Consider the following 27,877-nt stretch of genomic DNA (forward strand, 5'->3'; position numbering starts at 1 on the left):
CGTACATTTAAACTACTAAAAGTTCATTTACATGTTTTATAATAATAATAATAATAATAATAATGATAATAATAATAATATAAATAATAAATATTTAACTTATTATTATTATAATTATTATTATTATTATTATTATTATCAAAGATAGTTTGTTCTAATACTTCTACTACTACTACTACTACTACTGCTAATAATAATAATAATAATAATAATAATAATAATAATAATAATAATAATAATAATAATATATTTAATTTATTATTATTATTATTACTATTAATATTATTATTAGAAAAAAACTGTCTTTAATGAATAAGTAAAAGTAATCGATACTCACGTATACTTAACTTCTAAAAAAGTGTGTATTTTTTAACAGCTTGTTGAAATCTGGATCAAACATAATGAGGTTTGTCATGAAACTGAGCCTATTCATAAAACATGTTACTGCGCTGTAAATACAAAAGGCCAAACTCCATAACACATAATTTACGTGAAAGCAGTTTCTCGTCCAATGATATTTGCATGCACGTGAGGCTACACATGAAATCTCTGCTCTCTCTGCAGGCGTGAACACTTTCAAACTCCGCCTGTTTTCTTGAACACGCCTACCTGCGGTTATTACAATGTCGAGTCCGCGCGTGTATATAAACACAACGTCGCCTGACGTTACGAACGGAAACAGCGTCCAGCTGTGGAATTATGGGATTTATTGACAGACGGACACTTCCTTGCTGTATCGTCCGATAAAATCGCGCTTAGCACGTGCGTGCGGAAAAAAGCGCAGCAATATTTACTCGAAAACGATCGTACGGATATAACCCATAAAACTGATGTTTATGTGATATTCCTCATTTTGTTGGAAGAAAATAATAAAAAGAACGCTTTTGATCGGAACAATTTTAAATTGAGTGTGCTGAAATAAAAAATAACTTTTCATTAATTCGAAATTATTTTCACAAAAATATCGTTGCATTATTTGCGATGTGACCGCATTGAATAAAGCGGTTACATATGTACTACCAATATACAATTATATTTTCGGGTACTATAATACTGGTACATTCAGTCAAACGATACAAAATATTCAGCTTGCGGTAACGCATGTGGTTCCGACTCGTTAGTAATATAAAATTCGGACGAGTGGATCAAATTTATCTAATCTTTTTACCGTTCATAAATGACGTGCGTTGTTTTACAACCCATAAAACACTATTAACTGCGGTCTCTGGTTTGTATTCGTATAAAGTTTCAATTAAGACATAATTAGCGTTTCGGTGACTTGTTTATTGCACGGGAAACACCGTATTATACACCGCGCAACGACTTTCCAGCGAGGCTCGGGTTTCAATGGATAGTCCGATAAGCCCAACGGCGGGGCGCTGTACAGACAGGTGTTAGTGTGACATTTGACTGTTGCGGAGAGTGCCGATGGCAGATGAAGGCATGTTATGATTACAAGAAAAGGACTGACATAAAGCATACCAACTATTGATCGAGATCGATGCAAATTTCGGGTTTATAATGAGGCGAGAGCCCCGGATTGTATGTGAAAGGATATCCGCTACATAGACACCGATATTTGAATTTCTCATGTGGAAAAGTGATCTTACTTTTTTAGGTATAAAAAGAAATATACATTTTGGTGTTAATTCAGCATTCATGTGATTATAAATACATAAAGGTCTCGTACTTTTGTAGATAGATCAGGACATAATTATTTTGATATCAAATAACACACAGTGTGAAATAAAAGGAAATTAGTTATGAAGCGATAATAATACGAATGGGTATTAATTTTAACATTGAGTTGAAATGTTAGACACAATCAGAGAAAACAACTATTATTAGCGTATTGCCTTGATGGGAAGTATTCTGCAGCATATCCTTAAACGAAGAGTTAACAAGTCAAATTAAAAGCGCACGAACGGACAAGTGGAGTTGAAATCCTGTTTAAGGGAAAGTGCAGTTTGAATCGCTTTTAAGTAAAAGTGCATTTCAAATCCCTTCAAACGACAAGTGCAACTGATATCACTTTCGCAGACAAGAGGAGCTTAAATACATTGAAGGTAAAAGTCCACCACGGACATCTTAACACTTGAAGAAGGACAATGCCTCGCCGCCGGAAGGACGCTAAGTTGAGCGCCGACGACGACGACGAGGACGCGGCACTCCGTAAGGTCAACAAGCAACACCAACCGATCCAGCGGCACGCCGCCAACGAACGGGAGCGATGCCGGATGCGCGTCCTCAGCAAGGCGTTCTCGAAACTCAAAACGACGCTACCGTGGGTTCCGTCTGACACAAAGCTATCCAAACTTGACACTTTAAGGCTGGCCTCCAGCTATATCGCGCATTTGAAGCAGATACTGGACGGTAATGACGACGAGATCGAGTGTAACCCAACAACGGCCATTCATCCGCTTAATTTGGTGAGTAACCTGCTGGTGATGTTGTTAGAGCTTTGATATAGCGAATCATGTTCACAATGTTATGCTATGAGTGTTTGTCTCATGTTAGAGTATAATGTTCAAAAATAGCATTACAACAAGAATAATAAAAAAGGTGACTCCGGTATGGGTTCGAACATCAATCCTCAATCCTCACACAGAATCAAAATGCTGACGTCAAAAATAACTCGACACTATTACTATATTTATTTTAATAACTATGCTTTTTCTTTATATGGTAGATCAATATGGTGTGGGTGTTTTAACGACAATTAAAGTACCATTTTAGTTAAAAGTTAAAATTTTATAAAGTTTGGTCAAGGTTTTAACATAGGCGGAATGAAATTCACAGCTTTTATGTATTACTTATTAGCTTCATCTTCTAGAGCTTTATTATTATTTTATTTTCGAAATATGGGAAAGCGGAGACTTAATATATTCGATTATTTTCTATTAAATGCCCATCATATAACTTACTTTTACTTACTTTACTTTGAAAATCCACGACGATCAACCGCGATTAAACACATCGTTGCTACATCTCCAGCCAACCAATATATGAACGCATCTTTTGGTGTTACTTTTCTTGTGTTTTTTTTGCGCTCCTTTTTGATTTCTTTTTATTTGTAGTTTCAATATTTCAATATTATTTCTTAGTTTGATTTCTTGTTGTTGTAATCATTATAATAATAATAATTATTATTATAATAATAATAATAATAATAATTATTATTATTATTATTATTATTATTATAATTATTATTCGTCGTCGTCGTCGTAGTAGTAGTAATAGTTGTAGTAGTAGAATTAATAGTAGTAGTAGTAGTAGTAGTAGTAGTAGTAGTAGAAGTAGTAGTAGTAGTAGTAGTAGAAGTAGTAGTAGTAGTAGTAGTAGTAGTAATAATAGTTGTAGTAGTAGTAGTAGTAGTAGTAGTAGTAGTAGTAGTAGTAGTAGTAGTAGTAGTAGTAGTAGTAGCAGTAGTAGTAGTAGTAGTAGTAGTAGTAGTACAGTTATAAATTCCCATTAACACGTACAATAATAAAAATAACCGTATATTCATTTATTAAATGATTTATGTTTTTTCTTTATGTACGGCCCGTTGTGCTTCAACACACGAAAAAAACTAGTACATTTGCTTGTGTCTTAAATTAATTTTAAAAAACCGGGAGTTCATTTAAATAATTTATATGAAAATGATACAATCGCGATATAGGTTTCATACTACAAAACATACTTGTTATAAATGATGTGTATGTTCTTATTACCCGAAATTGTATAAGTATCCCCAATATTGTATTCAACGTTGTAATATTATACATATGGCAAATTATTCAACATCCATGTAGAAGCGAGTTTTTATGGCGCCAATATGCAAATATCTTTTGCATAATACTATAAATAATTAATTTATAATAAATTATATATATATTTGTAACAAAAAATCAAATAAACGAGCTGGCTCATTTCTTTAACAATGTAAGTCGTGTTCTGAGAAAAATGGGCATAATGCATGTTCGTTAAGTGTCGTCCCAGATAAGCCTGTGCAGTCCGCACAGGCTAATCAGGGACGACACTTTCCGCCTACATTGGATTTGTGCTAAGAAGAGACTTCATTTTAACGAAAAATGTCATACAAGCGGAAAGTGTCGTCCCTGACAAACGTCGCACAGGCTAATCTGGGACGACACTACGCACATGCATTATGCCCAGTTTTCTCAGAACGCGACTCATATAATCATCATAAATTCAGAGCATGATGCAATTTCTGGAAGTACAAAAACATTGTTAAGCGTCATTTAGTAATATGCGAATCAATCAATAGTTTATCAATATAATATGTATATTTAAAATTATAAATTTAATGTGGATTAAAAAGCTTGGAAAGTGCCTCAGAATACCTGTTTCTGGATATAAGGAATTTGACAATTGCTTAAAAGATTTGACTTTAATTACAATATCAGATACTTCTTAACACTGCCTTTACAAACAGTGAATCGTATTTACGGTCAAAAAGTTCTTTATGCAAGACATTGGCCATTTTACCAGCTTAATTTTATTAGAAAATCAGCAACGTGGAAAAACAAGTCATACTGTTATGCATGGACCGCCACGTGGCCGATTACAGGCATCGCTTGACAGCGATTTATCGTCTAACCCATTTAAGCCTAGTGGACTCTCCCATCCTTCTAAATTGGATCAATTTATTTCCAAAATTAGGGATGTCTAGTATATTTATTTCTATATTTAGAATATTTCTTACAGAAATTCCTTTAAGCAAACAGCGCAGACCCTGATGAGACGCCGCCTCATGCGGCGTCTCATCTGGGTGTACGCTGTTTGCCAAGGCATTTTTTCTATACGCTAGGCATGAATGGGTTGAACCCGTGATGAAGACACACTTGATATTGCAATATTATAAAATAAATGAAATTTATGTGAAATTCCATACGAACGTGGCGTAACATTGACTTTAAAATTGTCATTTTAATCTGTAGAATGACCTAATAAATATTGTACTTTCATAAGAAACCCTACCGACTTATGAAGCTATAAATGTTTTTTACCACATACTAAATCGGAGGGTCATATGACAATTAGCGGATTCGTATGTTCTTGAAATATGTTTAAATCATCAAGTATGCCATGCCCACCAACGTTTGAAATTAAGACAACTTATCAAGATATGAAATGACATTTTATAGGAATATATTAACCAACGAAATTTCCTCAACGATTTGAGTGAACACTTGATTACTTGACAGATTACCCCCTTGCCGTAGATATATTTTTTAATTGGATTTGAAAATAATGTAAAAAATATGATTTTTCTTACAACTTTCCTATTTTCAATGAATACATCGCTAATTCGATAAGTTTAAAATCATATATTTTACTATGTAGATCTACTAATAACTTTGAAGGGGTATTTTCACAGATTTTGGCATGCATTGAAGGTAATCATAAAATGCTTTATATTAATAAATGCAAACATTGGATCTAAAAAGCTTCAGTAAAAAAAGAATACAATTAAAGAAAAATAAACCCTCAGCTGGGCTCGAACCACTGACCCCTGGAGTAAAAGTCTATGGCTTAGACTACTCGGCCATCCGTGCCCATACACTGAGTGATGTATTTTATACTTTATATAAGCAATCCTTCGTAGTAACATAAAATATAACGACAACAACAGATCTCTCCAAATTATGCAATTGTTAGGCGTTGCAAGGCTTAATAATTTTCAGGCTTTTAAATCGTAAAAAATGCATATAATGGATATTTTAGAGCATGGTAAATATTCAGTATTATTGTTTCGTCTCAAATATCAGAACTACATAAAAAATTTGCGAATCTCATACAAATTTTTTTAAACAAGGTCAATTTACTTAAACGTAAAAAGGCCCCTTTAAAACTTATCCCTTAATCAAGTGAATATATTCTTTACTTACGACACGAGAACACTAAAACTATATTTTCGATTTATGTATAAATTTTTAGCATTCTTTTTTTCTTTCAGCATAGGTATGTTTGAATGAGATCGTTTAAGAAGTGCGTTTGGTTTGTGATTAATTCTGAGCTAAGTGGGAGGTTTGGTTGGACCTCACACCGATTTAAACACCTAATGACCGTACCAATGCGAAGATCCCGGCTGGACCTCAAGCCGATTAAAACTCCTAATTACCGTTCCATTGCGTAGATCCCTGCTTGACCTAAAACCGATTAAGACTCCTAACGACCGTACCCATGCGTAGATCCGAGTTTTAATTTTTCTCCTGATTGACAATCTGGAGTTTTATTGTTTGCTATATAAACTTCGGCAGCCATGTTAAGTTCTGAGTATCACTTAATAACGCAAATAGTTCATGCCCGTTTCAACGCTTTATTGCATATAGTGTGTAAACAACTTTCCGAATTGTAAATATGTCTTATATTGCAAGACCACTTATATACTAAATACAAACAAAAATAAAATAAAACCATCATCTATAAGCATCATGTTGTCTGTTTATCCGAGTAGTGAAGATTGATAACTCAAAGCAACACGATTTTTGTTGATTGTTAATATGTTATGACAGGTTTATTGTTAATTGTGTTTGTTCAGTCAAATAAGCTTTTATTTATATTTTACAGATAATAAATATAACTAAATGAAAATAAATAAAATGGTGTTCACTGTCTTAAAGAAATACACAAGTTAATTCCAAAAGTAATATTAAATAATGTTTTGATAATATTTTTTATTAGCATGTCGATATATCGGATGAAATTCGATTGATGTAGATTTTTTCACGACATAACACAACCATAAAAGCAAGAAAATTTGCACTCAACATGTCATTATTAATAATTTACTTATAAATACAACACTAATTTTCGGATCATATGCATTAAATGTCGACCTAAAGTATAAAAATGTACGATTCTTAAGTTCGTTTTAATTAGAAAATTACCCTCAATTTCCAACACCATTTTGCTAAGTTGTCTCTGTTAATACCCTAGGCAAACAAATGTGTGTGTACAAGGTATAAAGACCTACATTAAAATGACCTTTCATCGACAATTTTAGTTTGTCTGGTCTGTTATTTTTAAGTCGTTTATTGAGCATAAAAATAAAATAAACACCATTAATGCTGTTTTTTAAAAAAAATGTTTGTTTTGATATCGCCCGTTTTGCAAGATTTTTCAGGGTATCACATGTATTCTTGAAATAGTTATTAACTCAATTAACCCATTTATGCCTAGCGTCTAGAAAAAAGGCCTTGGCAAACAGCGTAGCGTAGACCCAGATGAGACGCCGCATGATGCGGCGACTCATCTGGGTCTGCGCTGTTTGCGTAAAGGAATAAAGAAGTATAGAAATAAGTATACTAGACATCCCTAATTTTGGAAATAACTTGATCCAATTTAGAAGGATGGGAGAGTCCATTAGGCATAAATGGGTTAAAGGATGTTCAAGTTGACTATTCACTCTCTAAGAGTAAATTATATACCAAAAATGTTCCGGCCCACGTTCTTATCATTTCTTAAAGAATGTTTACTGGTACTGTAACATGAAACCAACATATTTTACACCTAGGCCGATACACTAATCCACCGTAAATCCTTCATTCAAGTAGAAACATTTTATATCCCGTAGTATAAACAAGCATTGTGCACCCCATATAGAACTTATAAACATAACGTGGCCACTGTGTGCGCGAAACGCTAATTCATAGAAATATTTACGCTAAGTAAACGTATACAAACACCGGATCGATAAGATAATATGCGCACGACCTCAATAGGGGAAGGAGGGCTGCACGACCTCAATAGGGGAAGGAGGGCTGTTAATGGCGCACGACCTCAATAGGGGAAGGAGGGCTGCACGACCTCAATAGGGGAAGGAGGGCTGTTAATGGCGCACGACCTCAATAGGGGAAGGAGGGCTGTTAATGAAACGCTTATTTTTCAAAATATTTATCGCGTGCTAGTGTCTCTTTAAAACTCTTTTACATTAACATGTGAACACACATATTTTGTATAATATATTTTATAGATGCAAATCAATATATGCGTAATTTACGGCAAAACTTAATTTAAATTTTAATTAATTGCCTAAATTTTAAGGCAAAATTTAAGGTATGTTCATATTACATACCAAGACATTAAAATATCGTTATACGTCTACCAGAACGTCTTAACTATTAAATCATTGTCATTCATTTGCATCTATGCCATAAAACGTGAAATTTATTAAAAATTATATCAGTTCTAAAGTACCTAGTTAATTAAATACCGTCACCGTATATATTTATCTTACAACGCGATATCAATACTTATGACACCTGCAGTTATTACTGTAAAATAAACGCAATTTAAAATTTTGACAGCAGAACTTGTGTTATACAAATTTAATAATTACTTCAGTTCAAATGCCATTAAACGTTCTTTCTACAGTGCATATGTCAAACACTGTCATTGATATGGTAATGATGTCATACAACGTCATTTCTACTGTAAATATGGCATACACCGTGATTGCTAGAGTGCATATGTCAGATACATCGTCATTGCTACAGTACTGATGTCATACAACGTCATTCTACAAAAAAAAGTCATACAACGTTATTGCTACAGTACTGATGTCATACAACGTAATTTCTTTTCTTCAGTAATATGTCATACAACGTATTCGCTACAGTACATGAACTTATGTCATACGAAGTCATTGCTACAGTACTTGTTTAATAAGACGGCATAACTTCAGTACTTAGGTAATACAACTTCATTGGTACAATAATTATGTCATACAACGTCATTGCTACAGTTCTTATGTAATATAACGTCCGTGATACAGTACTTAAGTGACAGAACGTAATTGCTATGTACAGTACTTATTCATATAACGTCATTGCTGCACCATACAACTTCATTGCAACAGTTCATACATTGTATATCGTAAAACGTCATTTTTGCAGTACATATATCATACAACGTCATTGCTACAGTACCTATGTCATTAAACGGCATCGCTTCAGTACGTATGTCATCCAACGGCATTGCTACAGACCGTATGTAATACAACGCAATTGCTTCAAATCTTATGCCATACAACGTTATTCCTACATAACTTATGTCATACAACGTAGTTGCTGAATTCCTTATTCCATACAACGTCATATCTACAGTACTCATGCCATACAACGCTATTGCTCCATTACCTGTTGCTTACAACGTTATTGCTACAGTACCTATGGCATACAACATCATTACTATAGTAAATTTGTCACGCAACGCTATTGCTACAGCACCTATGTTAAACAACGTCATTGCTCAAGTACCTATGTCACAAAACTTCAGTACTCGAGTACTTATGTCATACAACGTCATTGCTACAGAAATTATATCATACAACGTCATTGCTACAATAATTATGTCATACAAACGGATTGCTACAGTACAAATAGTATACACCGTCATTGCTATAGTACTAATGTCATACAACGTCATTGCCACAGTACTTATGTGATAGAACGTCATTGCTACAGTGCTAATGTGATACAACGTCATTGCTGCATCATACAACGTAGTTGCAACATTACATATGTCATACAACGGGATTGCTACAGTACGTATGCAATCCTAATGCATTGCTGCATCATAAAACGTCATTGCAACAATACATATGTCATACAACGTCATTGCTCCAGTACATGTGATGATCATGTGTCATGCAACGTCATAGATTCAGTACATAAGTCATACAACGTCATGGCTACAGTACATAGGTCATATAGCGTAATTGCTACAGTATATATGTCATACAACGTGAAAGATAAAGCCAGTACACAGTTGCGTGTTGCTTAGTTAAATTCTCTTGCGTAATAATCATTTAAATTTTTAAAAAAAGTGATCGTTACATTTCAGGGTCATTCGTTAAATCAAGAAGGTAAAGGTCATACATTTAAACAATTCCATTTTATCTCGATAAATGCCAATGTCATCTTCGTAATTTGCGACAGTGCGAACCTTAATATAATCACAGAATAAAAATCCAGGGCATGTGTGTGACGGAAGAACACGCTGTTATGCTTTGTTGTTTGTGTTTATCCACTTAAAATCTAAGCAATCGTCAAAATCTGAGAGAGTTTTTTTGCCCTTTCCACCGCTCAGCCTCGATTGTAATCTCGAGAATTTGAAATTAATTGCATATTTGTGTCTGTTAACACATTTAAGTTTGACATATAAACACTCAAGAACAAAATCATGGTTTTCGATTAATCTTTCGACCAAGAAATGCCACACAAGACAACATTAATGCGTGTATACTGACAAAATAACGCATAAATTTGTGAATTCCTGGGAAATTAAACGGCGGCTTATCGGCGTATCTGGCCCCGTTATGGAAATCCGCTGACTGAAATTTTGTCGCGAATAGATATTTAGATATTTTTGCACTCCGTATTCCAGATTTTTTATTTGGAAGGAGCACATCCAGTTGTTACACTTTCGTGACTTTCGTGATATAAGATAACTTTTGCTACACATAAACGGCGTGTTGTTTACCTGTACTTCACCTGTATCAAAATAATTTTTCAGATTCTCGATGATTAAATTGAACACGATATACTACTTGCATCTACTGCCTTTATCGAATTCTTTAGAAGATAACGACTGTTGATGCGCATATATGAAATTACGGAAGGTTTTGGGCGTTTTATGTGAATTTTTAAGATTTAAGAGAACGTTTTAAATATATTTGTCTTAAAATATTGCAAAAAGAGATATGTTTTATATCTTTTAAATGGTATTAAAAGTATAACCAAATGATACACACAATTTAAGAAAAGAGAATGAGAATAGAAAAATGATGGCAAATGGTGTCCCGTAAATGATGGCATCTCCCATCAATAAATCTTTGACACGTTCCATCGTTCGGACGGCCAATGACGTTTGTTTTCTTTGCAAACATCATGCACTTAAAGAGCCATAAACACTCCAAACCAACGAATACTTCGTAAAATAAAGTTTACCCATAAAAAATCAGTGTTCCTTATAGCAACTGAAAAATTGTCAACGCTAGATGTGATACAATTCATTACAAGATATACAAAATGCTCGTTTTTATATAAAAAAAATGTGGGAAAATATATTCCATTAAAAATTATCGAGCAAACGCGAGATTGGCTTCGGGCAGCGTCGGAAGTATGATGTAGTCCTCATGAATAATCATAATGTTATTAATTAGCGGAGCTCAAGCGAGGACGTCCAGCTCTTAGCGATTCAGAAAAAAAAATAGAGAGCGTGAAAAAATGAAAGTGTATATGTAATACGTAACTGAATGCATAACTGAATGGAACTGCGTAAAGGAAGGAATTGGGATTTCCCATGATTTTGAAATTGTCCGTTATTATAATAGCGCGCGGACCTAATAGAAAGCACAAGCAAGTGCTGTCCAAATCATGCAAATTAACGCAAACCGAATGAAACCGATCTTGTCTCGAGATCATTGGTAAAACGGAACCAGATGACATCGTGAAACGATTTTTAGATGCTAAAAAGTTGCAGAACATTTGTATTTTAGCGTTTTTACACCAATGTTACTTGTTTTAGAGTCTTCCTATCGTAATAAACCTTCGTATTGCACTTTTTGTTGTTGGACGTTTTTATATAGCATAATAGTATAAGGCGGTATTTGTTGATCTTTATGTATACTGGTAAATGATAGATTTCAATAGATTTTGAAAACCAGGAGTCAAATGTTGAAAATGTCAGGGGTCAATTACAATTTTAAGGGGTAAAAATAACGAAGTCAAGAGTTAATTTGTTTGTACATATTTGTTAAATAGTCAACAAATGTTGTTTTGTGCATATTTAAGTGAAATGCAATGGAAAAAAGAAATTAAACGATATGAAATATATTTTGGAATTAGACGGTTACAAAAGCCTCAAAATGATGCAAGGCAGTTTATTTGCTGGAGTCAAACGTGAGGAGACCTCCTAATGCTTGCTGGAGTCAAACGTGAGGAGACCTCCTAATGCTGCTGGAGTCAAACGTGAGGAGACCTCCTAATGCTTGCTGGAGTCAAACGTTAGGAGACCTCCTAATGCTGCTGGAGTCAAACGTGAGGAGACCTCCTAATGCTTGCTGGAGTCAAACGTGAGGAGACCTCCTAATGCTTGCAGGAGTCGAACGTGAGGAGACCTCCTAATGCTTGCTGGAGTCAAACGTGAGGAGACCTCCTAATGCTTGCAGGAGTCAAACGTGAGGAGACCTCCTAATGCTTGCAGGAGTCAAACGTGAGGAGACCTCCTAATGCTTGCAGGAGTCAAACGTGAGGAGACCTCCTAATGCTTGCTGGAGTCAAACGTGAGGAGACCTCCTAATGCTTGCAGGAGTCAAACGTGAGGAGACCTCCTAATGCTTGCAGGAGTCAAACGTGAGGAGACCTCCTAATGCTTGCAGGAGTCAAACGTAAGGAGACCTCCTAATGCTTGCTGGAGTCAAACGTGAGGAGACCTCCTAATGCTTGCAGGAGTCAAACGTAAGGAGACCTCCTAATGCTTGCTGGAGTCAAACGTGAGGAGACCTCCTAATGCTTGCAGGAGTCAAACGTAAGGAGACCTCCTAATGCTTGCAGGAGTCAAACGTAAGGAGACCTCCTAATGCTGCTGGAGTCAAACGTGAGGAGACCTCCTAATGCTTGCAGGAGTCAAACGTGAGGAGACCTCCTAATGCTTGCAGGAGTCAAACGTGAGGAGACCTCCTAATGCTTGCATACAAAGCAGGATTCTGCTTCAATTGATATCCCTGGTAAATCACTTCATGCGTGAGTATCAGTAGCTTAATAAATTGAGCCGCGTTCTGGGAAAACTGGGCTTAATGCATGTGCGTTAAGTGTCCTCCCAGATTAGCCTGTGCAGTCCGCACAGGCTAATCAAGGACGACACTTTCCGCTTTAATGGTATTTTTCGTTTAAAGAAAATCTAGTTTAAGCGGAAAGTGTCGTCCCTGATTAGCCTGTGTGGACTGCACAGGCTAATCTGGGACGACACTTTACGCAAATGCATTATGCTCCGTTTTCTCAGAACAAGACACAATACATCTTTTTAATCTATCTAAAATTGCCACGGTGTTTTTTGTTCGTTCTAATTTAGCTCTTACATACACGTTTTTTATTAAATTATTCATGTTTATAACCGTCATCGAACAAACAGATGAACACTAATTATAGTAGACATTGTAAGTACAAACTACAAAAGGGTTTATAGAGAGATTACGTATTAAAACATGCAAAATGAGTAGGCGAAAAAACAAACTGATATGTTCTGTCTATTTTATGTAAACATTCTATAAATTTTGAGACTTAAGATATCCATATTTAACTATATTCATATTTTAATTAATAATTTTTTTTTGGTTTTCATACATTCATTCATTTATTCGTGTATATTTACATACTTATGTTCGTCAGGGCGTCATATCATTTCTACCATCAAATAAGTTGACCAATTATATATGTAAAACATCTTCATATAGTGTATGACATTAAAAATAAAATTGTATACAAGTACATGTACCACACTTCCAACAGCTCTTTACAAAATTGCGAAAGAAGCCTATATTGTTTGCTGAAATAACGAAATAAAACGAGTTCATTTTAAACAAAACACTAATTGACACTAGATTCCTAGAGCTGTTGGTTTGTCAGAAGATTTTTGTCGATGAGTGAGATGCACACAGATCGTATCGACCTGAGTCGTGCCTCGGGCAAGATAATTCGTATCAAAGTTACAATGTGGAAAAATGTTCGATTTGCATCCGCATGTAAAGCATAACCCTACGTTTGTCAGACAGTTTCTGCAGGCTCAACGCTTTGCACGAGTATAAGTGCACCAGCCTTTTCAATTTAAGGTTTCTTTCTGTATCCACGTTTGTATCTAATTCAACTCGATTGTGATTGTCCTATCTTATGCTTTATGGTGCTCAACTCGATTTTTTTTGTTCACATATAATTATGTTTTATAATGCTCAACATGGTTGGTTTGTTCACAATTGGTTTTTATTATGCTCAACTGCATTACATCGTGAGTGTAAACTATCAACACATTTTTTTCTGATTTTTCTTTTTAGTATGACGAAGTCACAGAGCTTACGATCGTGCGTAGTGCGTTTTCTTACAATCCATTTAAACTCGGAATAGATAGCACTATCGGTACCCATATCCCATATCTAATCCGATGTAAATTAAGGACATATATTTTTCCGTTCTGTTTTTCGGTCGTTGTTTTTATTTGAGTCGATGGAAGGATTAATATAAAAAGTACATCCGATTGCACAGATCGATAATAAAAATTCATATAATATAAAAATATCTTTTTTTTATTTTACCTTTGAAGACATTTTACTAGTCAAGCACTTAAAGAGCATGGCTATTAAAAAGAAATACGTTAAAAACTCATATAAAAATATTTCGAACTGATAAAATTAATTTAGTAGTAATATTACTTTTCCAAATTCCAAATTCGAATAAGTTATTTTTACTACAGAATCTGGTCTTAATCAAAAACGATTTCGGCTTGGAAATAATGAAAACATTGCGCGAATAATGCTTTCACTATTAATGTGTTGTTGTTTTGTCGACAATTTCGGTAAGGATTTCAGTAAAACAAAATATTAAAAACGTTGGTCTAAAATATAATGTCATGTTGAAGAAAAGATATAATCTATAAATAGATATAAAGAAACACTAAACTATAGCATGATGTTTTTTCTGGACAGCGAATGACATCATTTTTTCCTCTAAATGCTAATTGAGCGTAAATATAAAACGAGGTAGCGGCATGCTTCGGAATGAAGTAATCACGTGATTGGCACGTTTTGCTAGTGAAGTGGTCAAGTATATCTGTCAACGTTCAATCAGGAATTGACATGGCACTCAGGAGCTCATGGCACTATTTACATAAACAGAAATGAAAAAGGGGGCGTGCCTGGTTAGGAAAACAGAAACGAAAAAGGGGGCGTGCCTGGTTAGGAAAACAGAAATGAAAAAGGGGGCGTGCCTGGTTAGGAAAACAGAAACGAAAAAGGGGGCGTGCCTGGTTAGGAAAACAGAAACGAAAAAGGGGGCGTGCCTGGTTAGGAAAACAGAAACGAAAAAGGGGGCGTGCCTGGTTAGGAAAACAGAAACGAAAAAGGGGGCGTGCCTGGTTAGGAAAACAGAAACGAAAAAGGGGGCGTGCCTGGTTAGGAAAACAGAAACGAAAAAGGGGACGTGCCTGGTTAGGAAGTCTTCCGTCTAAAGTTATTCATAATCATGAAAAGCGTATGGTTTGCACAAATCAAAACAAAGCTAATTTGTTAAAATAGGATGCGATTATGTCACATTCTAATTTACATACTTGCAACTGACAATACAACGCATTTTATGTGTTAATAAATGTTATACTGTTATAACATATCACAAACTTGCCCGGGTAATACTTCTATTGTGAGAACATATCACAAACTTGCCCGGGTAATTCTTCTATTGTGAGATGAGTAAGATCGCTGTAACAACTATGTGAACAATAATTGTGGTAAAATGGGCCTGCAACAAAATTTGGTTAATTTAAGCTTTTTTCAAACAGGGGGGCCTGCGTATATGGGAGCTTACCGCGTTTAAGTGAGAAAGTTGGAGCAAAACTTCAAAGATGACGTCGTTTTAGTGTTTTTCGTGAAGGAGTAGCGGATATTTTCACCCGGTAAGCCAGTTTATATTTATATTTCTTGTGAATGAATAAGCCCTTTCGGCTCTACGGTGTTTGTGCTCACCTCGGTTTTTTGGTTTCAATACCGTAGACGTCGGAATAAAAAAGTTATTGAAGCAAAACCGTCGACAAATTTGTTGTTTAATTTCTTGACCTTCGAGATGTTGGATGTTCGAATATCATTTTCTCTCACAATAAACAGTATTTGTACATGTTTACAGTAAAATATAACATAAATCACGATTATTTTATTATCTCAACGCGTTTTTATGTCTATTAATTCATTTAATGCCGAATTATAACGGTTGAACCCCCTTTTTGGAACTAAACTTCCTTTTATGCACATTTTGGGACCTGACTTCCAAATGATTAACAGCTCTTTCCTATTAGAAGGTTTTATGCGAAATAACTTTCGTGAATGAATTCCGCATTGGTGCGAATGTTTTGGAAATCATTTTCACTTGAGGAAATCAAGAGTTATCTTTTTTAGCTCATCTATTTTTTGAAATAAAATATGAGCTATTGTCATCACCTTGGCGTCGGCGTCGGCGTCCGGTTAAGTTTTGCGTTTAGGTCCACTTTTCTCAGAAAGTGTCAATGCTATGGCCTTCAAACTTGGTACACTTACTTACTATCATGAGGGGACTGGGCAGGCAAAGTGAGATAACTCTGGCGTGCATTTTGACAGAATTATGTGCCCTTTTTACACTTAGAAAATTGAAAATTTGGTTAAGTTTTGTGTTTAGGTCCTTTTTATTCCTACAGTATCAAAGCTATTGCTTTCATACTTGCAACACTTATTAACTATCATAAGGGGACTGTGCAGGCAAAGTAATGTAACTCTGACTGGCATTTTGACAGAATTATGTGCCCTTTTTATACTTAGAAAATTGAAAATTTGGTTAAGTTTTGTGTTTTGGTCCACTTTACCCCTAAAGTATCATAGATATTGCTTTCATACTTGGAACACTCGCAAACTATCATAAGGGTACAGTAAAAGGACAAGTTGCATAACTCTGGTTGTCATTTTTACGGGATTATGGCCCTTTTTTGACTTAAGAACTTTGAATATATGGTTAAATTTTGTGTTTCGATCCACTTTACTTCTTAAGTATCAAGGCTATTGCTTTCAAACTTCAAATACTTTAATGCTATCATGAGGTTACTGTACCTGGCAAGTTGAATTTTACCTTGACCTTTGAATGACCTTGACTCTCAAGGTCAAATTATTAAATTTTGCTAAAATTGTCATAACTTCTTTATTTATGATTACATTTGATTGATACTTTGACAAAACTACTCTTACCTGACATACCACAATAGACTCCACCCAAACCATCCCCTGTGCCCCACCCCTCCCCCCCCATTTTTTTTTTAAGTTTAATATCATCTCACAAATGACCACCACACCCTCACACTATACCCCCCCCCACCACCCCCCCCCCAATTTTTTTTAAGCGGTTAAAAAACACAAATATTTATTTTTATTATTTTATGTTTGAAATACTGTCCAACCATCGCACCCAAGAATCCCCCCCACCCCCACCCGCATCCCCCCCCCTATTTTTTTTAATTCTTTTTTAAGATCATCTCACAAATTACCACCACACCCTCACACTTTACCCCCCCCCCCCCCCCCACCCCCCCCCCCATTTTTTTTTTTTGAAACGGTTAAAAGGCACAAATATTTATTTTTATTATTTTATGTTTGAAATACCGTCCAACCATCGCACCCAAAAATCCCCCCCCCCCACACACACACACACTCCCCCACTCCCCCCCACCCCCCCCCCGATTTTTTTTTGCGTTTTTTTTTCGCATTTTTGGACGATAATGTAATAAATTCCACACCCCCACACTATACACCCCTCTTCACTCCATCCTTCCCTCCTTTGTGATTGAAAATGAGAGTCCCTTCACCTTTAAAAAGAAAATAGATGAGCCTTCTGCACCCGCAAGGCGGTGCTCTTGTTTATTAATTGTTATAATATTAATTTTTATCATTATATGTTTTATCGCGTACTTTACGCTAACATTTAGTGTGTGTAAAATATAAGACATTCGACGGTATTATTAACACAGTGTTATTCTTACCTGTTTATTTTAACACATATGGACATACTTATGTTTGAATATGCATCAAACGGAATACTATGCCTACTAAACGGAATACAATGCTTACTATTTCCAGATATCAAGACGCCAGTTATATATGTCGAGGATGCCAAGATTAAAAAAGACGGCGTAACGAAGTGTGTACCGCTCTAGAAAGCGAAAGGTACATGAAAACCCACCAATCAAACAAAAAAGATTACGTCGAAGTACCACGCCAAACAATCACATGTACGTGCAATATAAGTGTAATGAAAAACAGAAAAGAGTAAAGCCGTTTCGATACTAGTATAAGGTTGCTGTAACCAAATACTGCCATTGTTGCGATTCGGTTTACATGACGCAATTTGGAATACCTGACACCTGCTCAGATGATGCATATCGGTGGATGTTTTTTAATGAAAACTTAAATATTAATTGTTTATTTAATACAATGACATTTGACACGTTTTACCATAACGATACTGATACATGTATGTGACTTTGATGTGACACATTTTGGACGACCTTCTTTTAAACCAGTTCTGAGTTGGTCACTATATTTTATCCCACTTTTACAGCGAAATCGGTTGATTAAAGCCCCGTTGATTAAATTTCATCTATAATCAACGGCAAGGCTATAATCAATGGCACGAAATGACGTCATCAACTGCCGAACCGGGACTACTTTTTCCCACGCACCTCGTCACCTGTATTTGCCAAGTGCATCAATAATAAAAACAATCTCAAATGTTTGTCAATCTTAATGACCTTAAAACAAAGGAAAGTAGCAAAAACGAGTTTTTTGTCATTTATTGTCATTAAAACCTAGTATTAGGTAAATTTAACACTATGCAAATAGGTTCTGTTGTTGTTGCTCCCCTTTGAAGAAGTCAGTTCGAGTTGCTCCCTTTTGACCGTAGAAAACAATCGTCTGGACCAAGAAATCCTGTGTTCATTTACAAGCTGTACTCGGATATGCGTCCATCTGATTTTTCTTCAAAGCATCTTTTCTACCTGGCAATACGCACAAATGACACTGCATCCCGGTGATTCTTGCGTCAACAATTGGGTGTCAACAAGTTAGGTCAGATGCTGAAGGCCATGGCAAAAGACGCCGGCTTTCTCAAGCACAAGAGAATAAAATAACGAACCACTCAGTTCGCAAATTACTGGTCCAAAAACTTCGAAATGCAAACATTCCAGCCACTGAAACCATGGCCATAACAGGGCACAAACATGTCCAGTCCATAACCAATTATTCCAACATATCTGTTGAACAGCAGCAAAAGTGATCATTCTTGCTCAGTCCAGTAAATGTTACAATCCAACAGATTCCTCTTGTTCACCTTCATGCACCGAAACTATGGCCGAAATGCAGCCTAGACAATCACTGTCTACCGTCGAACAAGTTGATCTTGATGTTCGCCCACCCAGTCACTTCACCAGCAAATGTCTTTCTCTAGTTCGAACAACTTTGCCTCACAATTCTTTGGTGCCACTTTCAACATTCAAAATGTTAATGTATATAATTAGCTTAAATCCAAGTAATCTTTGTTATTTCGTCACGAAATAACCACAAACAAAGAAGCAAATATTGTGCACCTCGTGATCGACTCGATAGTTTGATATCGAAAGTGAATTGTGTGTGGTGTTAGGCTACGTTGTAAACAAATGTAGTTCCTTGTATATAACAACTTAATGTCATATTGATATCATAAAACTTAAAGATTTGCAATTCAATATGATTAAAATTGTAATTAATAACGCTCGACACTTTGTTACAGAACGATATTCTTATTTAAAAAAATGATTATTTGATCAGCGGTTATTTTTGGAACGCGGAGTAATACACTGACCTTGGTTACACTACAGTCATTATCAAAGTACGACAAACACTCATGAAAACTTATTTTGTTTAAATAAAAAAAGTTTACTGAATAAAAAGTGGGATAAATAGAATAATAGGTTAGTGTTGATTATAGATCAGGTTTATCATGCTCGGCACGAAAACGAAAAAGCACTCGCCAAGGCTCGTGCTTTTTGTTTTCTAAGCCTCGCATGATAAACCTGATCTATAATCAACACTAACCTATTATTCTCTATATAATCGCAAACAGTGAATTTGCTGTGGATAGAAAGATTTGTGCAAATGCAAAACACGATATGATTTCAGTAGAAATGATCAATATATACTTGTATTGTTTCTCTTTTATACATATGTGAATACATATTATTTAAGACTGTTGTATTGAGGGAATAAAGTATTGGTTCACATAGAAAAATTCTTTCGTTTGTTCCTAACATTGCCTTTAATCGTAAGTTAATATGTCAAGTGCATAACGAATTCATTCCGACCCAAATCTTTTTTTTATCATGTATGTAAGTGCTGAATACAAATGAAAATGTATGCAGAGACATCGTTGGAAGAAATGACGTAACACAGATAATGGTATTTTCATAAAAAAGTGAGAAACTAGCATCATGACATATACGGAAACAAAACGTGTAATTAAGTAGCACTCATAGTAATTATATGTCAGACTTGTGTATGTAGAAATAATAAAATAAAACAAACAAAAAACTCATAATACATCAGCCATTTTTTGTTTGGTTCGTTTGTTTTATTTGCTGTTTTAGTCCGGCTCTGTTGAAGGACTCTCTCTTGCATATCCTACATTTAAAGGGATCTTTTCACGCTTTGGTAAATTGACAAAATTGAAAAAAGTTGTTTCAGATTCGCAAATTTTCGTTTTAGTTATGATATTTGTGAGGAAACAGTAATACTGAACATTTACCATGGTCTAATATAGCCATTATATGCATCTTTTGACGATTTTAAAACCTAAAAATTATAAAGCGTTGCAACGCGAAACGATTGAATAATTTGGAGAGTTCTGTTTTTGTCGTTAAATTTTGTGAAACTACGAAGATTGCTTATATAAGGTATAAAATACTTCTAGTATGTGTACTCGGCGGAATAGCTCAGTAGGCTAAAGCGTTTTTACTTCAGGACTCTGGCAGGACTCCAGGGGTCACTGTTTCGAAACCTGGTCCGGGCAATGTTCTTTTCCTTTTTTTAATTTTATTCTTGATTTTTTACTGGAGCTTTTACGATCCAATGTTTACATTTATCGATATAAAGCATTTAATGAATAAGTTAAAAAATGCCAAAATCTGTGAAAAGGCCCCTTTAAACTCATGTGGTCCATGAATGGGGAATGGTATCCCAGTCCTCCGCTAATGTTAAATTCCTAATTACATAATTTTATACTGCAACGAAAGATGGACTTATAATCGCCCTTTAACCTTCGTCATCTGAATAGACAGTAAAAGAATGGTTAAAGAAAATTTCATATCAGAATAAGGTCGACACGTCATAAAATACATTTAGTTAATTAAAATATTACTGAAAGGGCTGATAAACATTCTATTATCACGTACATCAGCCACCCCACAACCTATCTTCTTTAAAATCGGTGAATTGATTCAGTTGGTCGGCAGGTTTTGTGTACAATATTTTTATAATTCTACAGTAAAATGATTAAGAAAACACTTATATTGCACCACATAAAATGCTATAAAACTATAATATTGAAGTACACATATAAACTTTATTATAGATGGGTAGGTATTTCGTGTCAATCTCTTTCACATATGAAAGAGCTGTTGGTCATTTCGAAGTCATGTTATGCTGCTTAAAGTACATATAGATGCATAACTTCATTTAGATTAAGCAAAGTAAAACACTAGGTATTTGCCAAGATTCATAAGAGTCAAATATATACGAGAAGTAAGAGCGTAATCGTGCGCAGCGAGACTTGCTCATATAGAATTGAACCTCTTATTGCTTTCTTTCGAAATAATTTCATGTCTCCGAACTAATATGCAATACGCCCGGTGTTTTTTTTAATATGCGGATTAATGCTCCGTTTTAGATCCATAACTAATGAACGCCTCAATATTTTTAAAAATTAACACCGGATTAATGTTCACCGACATTTTTTTATACAGATTTGATATAAATATTATAGAGCTGAACAAAAAAATACATTAAGCCATGTTTTCCCGGAACACGCTCTGGACATACACCTTTAAAAAACGCTATACAAATTCAAGTACTTGTGCACTTAATAGAGTGTAAACAATGACGGTTGAAATCCGTACGTGGGAATTTTTCTGGTAACCAAGAGCGACGTCAACGTTCATGAAGCCTTTCATTCAGAAGTGTATATATGCGTCGGCTGTCAAAACCAGCATCACCGGATGTAAAATCTATTTTTGACCTGCATATTATCCGCTGCTGTGTGCACCCGCCAATTAGTTTAAAATAGATTCCGAACCGGTTAGTCGATTACATAACTTCAGAACATAATATCCCTTCCAAAAAGGGCGCTATGCTGCTTAATAGTACATGTATATTGCAAAAAAGTGAAGCTCCCCACGTATAATGTCGCAGTTTATTTAACAATACAAGTTATGTTTCATCTTTTTTAATGTAGCTTGAGGTTTCGTATCTTTGAAAAGTATGAAAGAGGTAAACATTTAAATAGAGGAAACGTTCTTTAAAACATTCATATCAATGGTAAATTCATTCACGATAGAAAGTTCGTGTATTAAGAAGTCATGTCCCAAAATGTGCTTTAAAGGAAGTCTGTTCCAAAAAGAGGGGTAAAACCAATAGTTTTTGGCAATAACTTAGTTATAAGAGATAAAACGGCGTCACGAAAATGAAATAATCATGGTTTTAGTTATATTTTACCGTACACGTGCATCAATACTGTGTATTATAAGTAGGGATGGCAACGAATACCGATTTCAGTATTCGAATATTCGGTCACCCTTCCGAACGAATATTCGGATATTCGATCAACATCTGTTGGAAAAAAGTCAACTTTGTTTACCGTACCATTACTCCATGAATTCTACTTTCGTTTTTACCGGAAGTTCACCGGAAGTGACTAAATATTGACACAGCGTTGCCGTAGCTAATTCGAAGCTGATTTTGTTGATTATTTTTTATTGTTAAAATTGAATGACAAAAACTGTTTTTAAACTATTAATATCGTACATCAACAATAGAACGAGAAACATAATATTACATGACGACAAAATAATTACATGACAAAACAGTTAGATCTACATATAATTAAAGCTGAACTTAAACGAATTATGTACATAGCCACAACACACTTTGAACCTGTTTAACAGACTAAACAGTCAGTCTTTTAAAGTTGCCACGTTTAAAAGACACTTGGATCGGCGACTTCTTATCGGATGATGTCGTGAAATACTTCCAAGCAGCGGAAGGCGTAGGTGGCATTTTGCTTGGACAGATATTTACTTTATGCGTGTAGCAATTATAATATTTTCAATTAAATGAGGGTGAAATACCAAAAACATTTCTTTAAGTATAATACCTGATTGAATATTGAGTAATTAATTAATGTTTGGACCATACGATACGCAAATACTCATTAGAGGTTGAGTAAATTATTTTCCAAAAGTTTTTTTGATTGGACAACGTGATTATAACCATACGATCTGTTTTGTTTTTCACACCAAGTCGGCTCGTTCTTTACCCATTTAATATTTGATCATTTTAAATGTAATTCGAGTTATTAGATCAAGACGGGTCGGTGTTTTAATTGCCATACGGTCTTATTTGTTTTTTTACACAAAGTTGGCTTTTCCTTTACTCATTTAATCTTTGATAATTTTAAATGTAATTCGAGTCATTGGATCAAGTGCAGGTCGGTGTTTTGATTGCCGACGCCATTTGCACCTATCATAATTTTGACACAAAGTTTCTGGCTTTGTTAGCGGGATTTATGACCGGTATACTGTCATCACCATAGCGACGCATTATCGCGCCTACCGGAATAAACATTATGACACGAGGAACAACTTTTTTGACAATGTTTGAAGCAAATTTTACGAATACAAAGTCTTTGAAATTACTCGATTTTTAATTTTTTCTTCCGAATATTCGATTCGGAAAACAGTATCCGAATATTCGGTCCGGGACCGAATATTCGGATATTCGTTGACATCCCTAATTATAAGAGAAAATGATATTTGCACATCCCATTTCTCGAACGTCACGTAAGGAGACAACAGATTTGTGAACGGTTTACCTTCAATAACTTTTTTATCCCTACGTCTACGATCTTGAAACAAAAAACCGAGGGAAGCACAAACACCGGAGAGCCGAAAGGGCGTATTCGTTCAAAAGAAATATAAATATAAACTGGCTTACCGGGTGAAAATATCCGCTACTCCTTCACGAAAAACACTAAAACGACGCCATCTTTGAAGTTTTGCTCCAACTTTCTCGCTTAAACGCGGTAAGCTCCCACATACGCAGGCCCCCTGTCAAAGGTAGTAGAACAGTTAATCGAATCATAACGCGATTTTTTACTCGACATATTACATATATCGGAGGTGCATCGGCAATCTTGAATCTAACAACTAAGAATTAATTATGCCTACACGGTTTATCAAATCTCACAATGATTCGCATTTATCGGCCGGTATTTTGTTTCAGACAACATTAATGTCGTAAAACATATGGTTTGCCGTAAATCAAACTATGAGGTCGTAAAGAAGTTTATTATGTGTTGCAAACGACGTTTGCATATCGTGAAACTGAAGATAAGGAACTAAATCATGTTTAACACAGACAGTGAATGAGGGTCTGTGAAAATAAGATAATTAAAAGATGATCATAACTAACTATCCATTGTAAGCTATCGTGCGTGTTATACTAATTATTGCCAGATAAAGGCTCCAAAAAAGAGATACGTATAGAAAATGAAAGTCGGCTGGACAGTTTTTAATTTATTGTTGTAGTTTATTTAAACAACTCCTAGAGACATTATTATTTCAATATATGATGTTGACTTAACACTTCTTAATTTTCCGAAGCCTGTTTTAATATATATAAGCGATTCACTTGTGTTAAACCACTCGAGCAAAACATACACAAATGTTTTATAATTATTTGTTATTGTTTCATCGATACACACTTACTTTGGTCTTGTCTTGTGACAACGAGTTTGACAATCGTCAAATCGTTAATCTGTATATATACAAGACTGATTTAAAATCACAGATGCTTAATCAACAGTAAAATTTCGTAGATTTGTTTAATTAAACAAATGTCAAAATTACTTCAAATAATATGTTACTGCGAATGTACTGTACTTTTAATTATATAGAACAGAACAGAACAGAACAGACATTTTATTTAGACTTATACATAAGTACATCGTCTTAATACAAACAGTATAAAATAAATATGTCACGTTTTCATTTCATTTAAGTTGAAAACAAATATATATATAAAACACACACACACAAAAAATACAAATGAAGAAAAAGCATATAGTAAATTTTCTAAACATATAATGACAGAAAGATTTGTAGGTGATACCGGTTAGACTCTATATGGTATTATTGATAAATGAATTGCGAATTACAAATGCTTCTTTTATATATTTACACAACTTGACAAGTTCGTTTTTATCGGATGAAGTCAGTAATTGGTGATACTTAAACACAGATGGATTAACATATAAATACCTTTTAAGGTATTTTTGTCGTAAAACACTAAAACATGGACAAATACAAACAAAGTGGAACTCATCTTCAATTTCCCTACTATTGCAACAAACACAGTATCTTTCGCTGCGAGGAATATTATTACGCCCATATCTCCCAGTTTGGATTCTCAGTGAGTGAACAGAAATTCTTAACTTAACAAATTGGGTACGCAAACTCCTTGGTAACAAATCCAAGTAAGATTCGTATACAATTGTAGGTTTAAAAACTCTGTACATGTCTAATACAGTACTGTTACTTAATGTACCAAACCATTCCTGTTTAAATGTATCTATAAGTCTATTTCTAAACTGACATATAAAAGAATTAACACACACAGAGCTAGGGTTATTAAAAACATATCCATAACCATAATCGTTTAACAACTGTTTAATATGTGAGACCCAATTGATGTTTCCTTTATGACACTCTACAACATTCATATTATACACAGTTTGGAGAATAATATTATCACTCAATCTAATTTTAAACCAATATTTTAACATTCTTATAAAACGATTTATGTAAAGTGGGTATCTACCCAACTCTCCGTAAACACATGCGTTACAACTGTTGAGTCTTACTTGTAGCATTCGTTTACAGAACTTTAAATGGATACGTTCTATTTCTTTAGACTTTGTAAAACCCCATATTTCGGAGGCATAGTTAAGAATAGAACCAACAAATGCATCAAATAACTGGCAAAGTGTTTTAGGTTTAAGATCATACATTTTACACTTGTATAGCAAAGTATTCATAGCCTTAAGGGCTTTACCTACTAAATGTTCTTGGTTGAATGTGAAACTACCTGTATAATGTATAACAGTACCTAAATAATTAAAGTTATCAACTGTTTCGATGATTTGGCCATCGTATGTCCATGCCTCATTTTTGCGTAGGCGGCCCCTCTTACGGAAAACCATAATTTTAGTTTTTGAAGTGTTTACTTTAAGGCCCCAAGTATTACAATACACAAGCAGATTATCCAAGTGGTTTTGTACTTCTTCTGGATTTTTACCCAATATGGCCATATCATCGGCGAAAAGGAGTAATATAAGTAAAACATCGTCAATGGTTAATCCAGACTCTATATTATGTTGTAAAAACATCTCTAAGTCCTCTACAAACAGAGAAAATAGCAAAGGGGACATAACTTCCCCTTGACGTAGACCAACTGAGTAACGGAAGTAGTCAGAATAAGTAGAACATGACTTAACACACGATTTAACATTTTCATACATGTCTTTAACAATTTGCAATATTTTACCTCTAATGCCAGTTTTATACAATTTTAACCACAATGCATTTCTATATATACTATCAAAACATTTCATCATGTCTACATATATTACATAGAGCCTTTTATTGTCATTAATATATTTTTGTGCAATAGACATTAATATGTATATAGCATCGATTGTTGAATAACCCTTACGAAATCCGAACTGTGCATCCGAAATACTATTATTATTCTCACAAAAACATTCGATGCGCTTATTAATTATTGTAGTAAATAGTTTTGAAAAACAGCTCACAAGTGTAATTCCTCTGTAATTATTAATATCGTTTACAGAGCCCTTTTTGTGTAATGGGATTATAATTCCATGTGTCCATTTTTCAGGGAAAAAACCAGATTGTAGTATACAATTAAAAATATCACATAAATGGTTACACAATATATCGCTACATTCTATAAAATATTCGTTTAATATAAAATCAACACCCGCTGACTTATTTCTCTTTAGTTTTTTAATTGCACATATAACTTCATCAACACTAATAGGCTGGTCTAACTCTGGAAACACAACATTTTCTTCGCTAAAATTATAGCTGGAACAAAAATGCTCTGCCTCGGTATTATTGCAATTAAAAGTACTGTTGCTAAGGTTTTCAAAAAATAACTTAAAATCTTCCAATGAAATGTTATGGCTGGTTAGTTTATTCTTTGATTTGAAAAATTTCCAAAAATCGCGAGGTTTTTTTTTCTTTAAGTTTTCAATATCAGACATTTTTGTACGGTATGCACATCCCTTCTTTTTCCGTATTAAATTTTTATAAACTTTCTTATAATGACAAAGCATTGATCTACTAGCGTCTGATTTATTTGAATTAAAACACTTTAAGGCATCAATATATACACAATACTTACAATGACTACACATTTCGAGCTCGCAGAGATTGGAAGATTTGTTTCTTTTTTTATCGCCGACGCAAGTTTTGTTATTTTGCCTGCCTGTGAGCGAATCAGGGTCATTAAAGGACATAATCAACACGACAAAAACGGAATAACGAAATTATCTGCATTAATTAGCAATTTATCTCGTGGTCATTATCTAGACACGCTTAACGATGTTATTATTAATTTATTATCACGAGCAGTGCGTAGACACAGGCTCGATAGTCCTGTAATGAGACCACACGTTCAAGATATCAGTTTGTTTGTAAGATGATTCATTCTTTTGCAACATAATTTAATATTATTAATTTATTATGATTATACTTAAAATAA

General features: G+C 34.6%; 1 protein-coding gene across 1 annotated transcript in view; it reads left to right on the forward strand.

The window, feature by feature from the left end:
- The first annotated feature begins 680 nt into the window (after positions 1-680).
- The window catches only part of LOC127874086 (transcription factor 21-like), a 30,364-nt gene continuing 3,167 nt past the window's right edge, over positions 681-27,877 (forward strand). Inside the window, exon 1 of the mRNA XM_052418199.1 lies at positions 681-2,429. Within this exon, the coding sequence (XP_052274159.1) occupies positions 2,109-2,429 (321 nt within the window). The 5' untranslated portion in view covers positions 681-2,108. The remainder of the gene's footprint in view (positions 2,430-27,877) is intronic.

Source organism: Dreissena polymorpha, chromosome 3, assembly GCF_020536995.1.
Source record: "Dreissena polymorpha isolate Duluth1 chromosome 3, UMN_Dpol_1.0, whole genome shotgun sequence".
Taxonomy (NCBI): Eukaryota; Metazoa; Mollusca; class Bivalvia; order Myida; family Dreissenidae; genus Dreissena; species Dreissena polymorpha.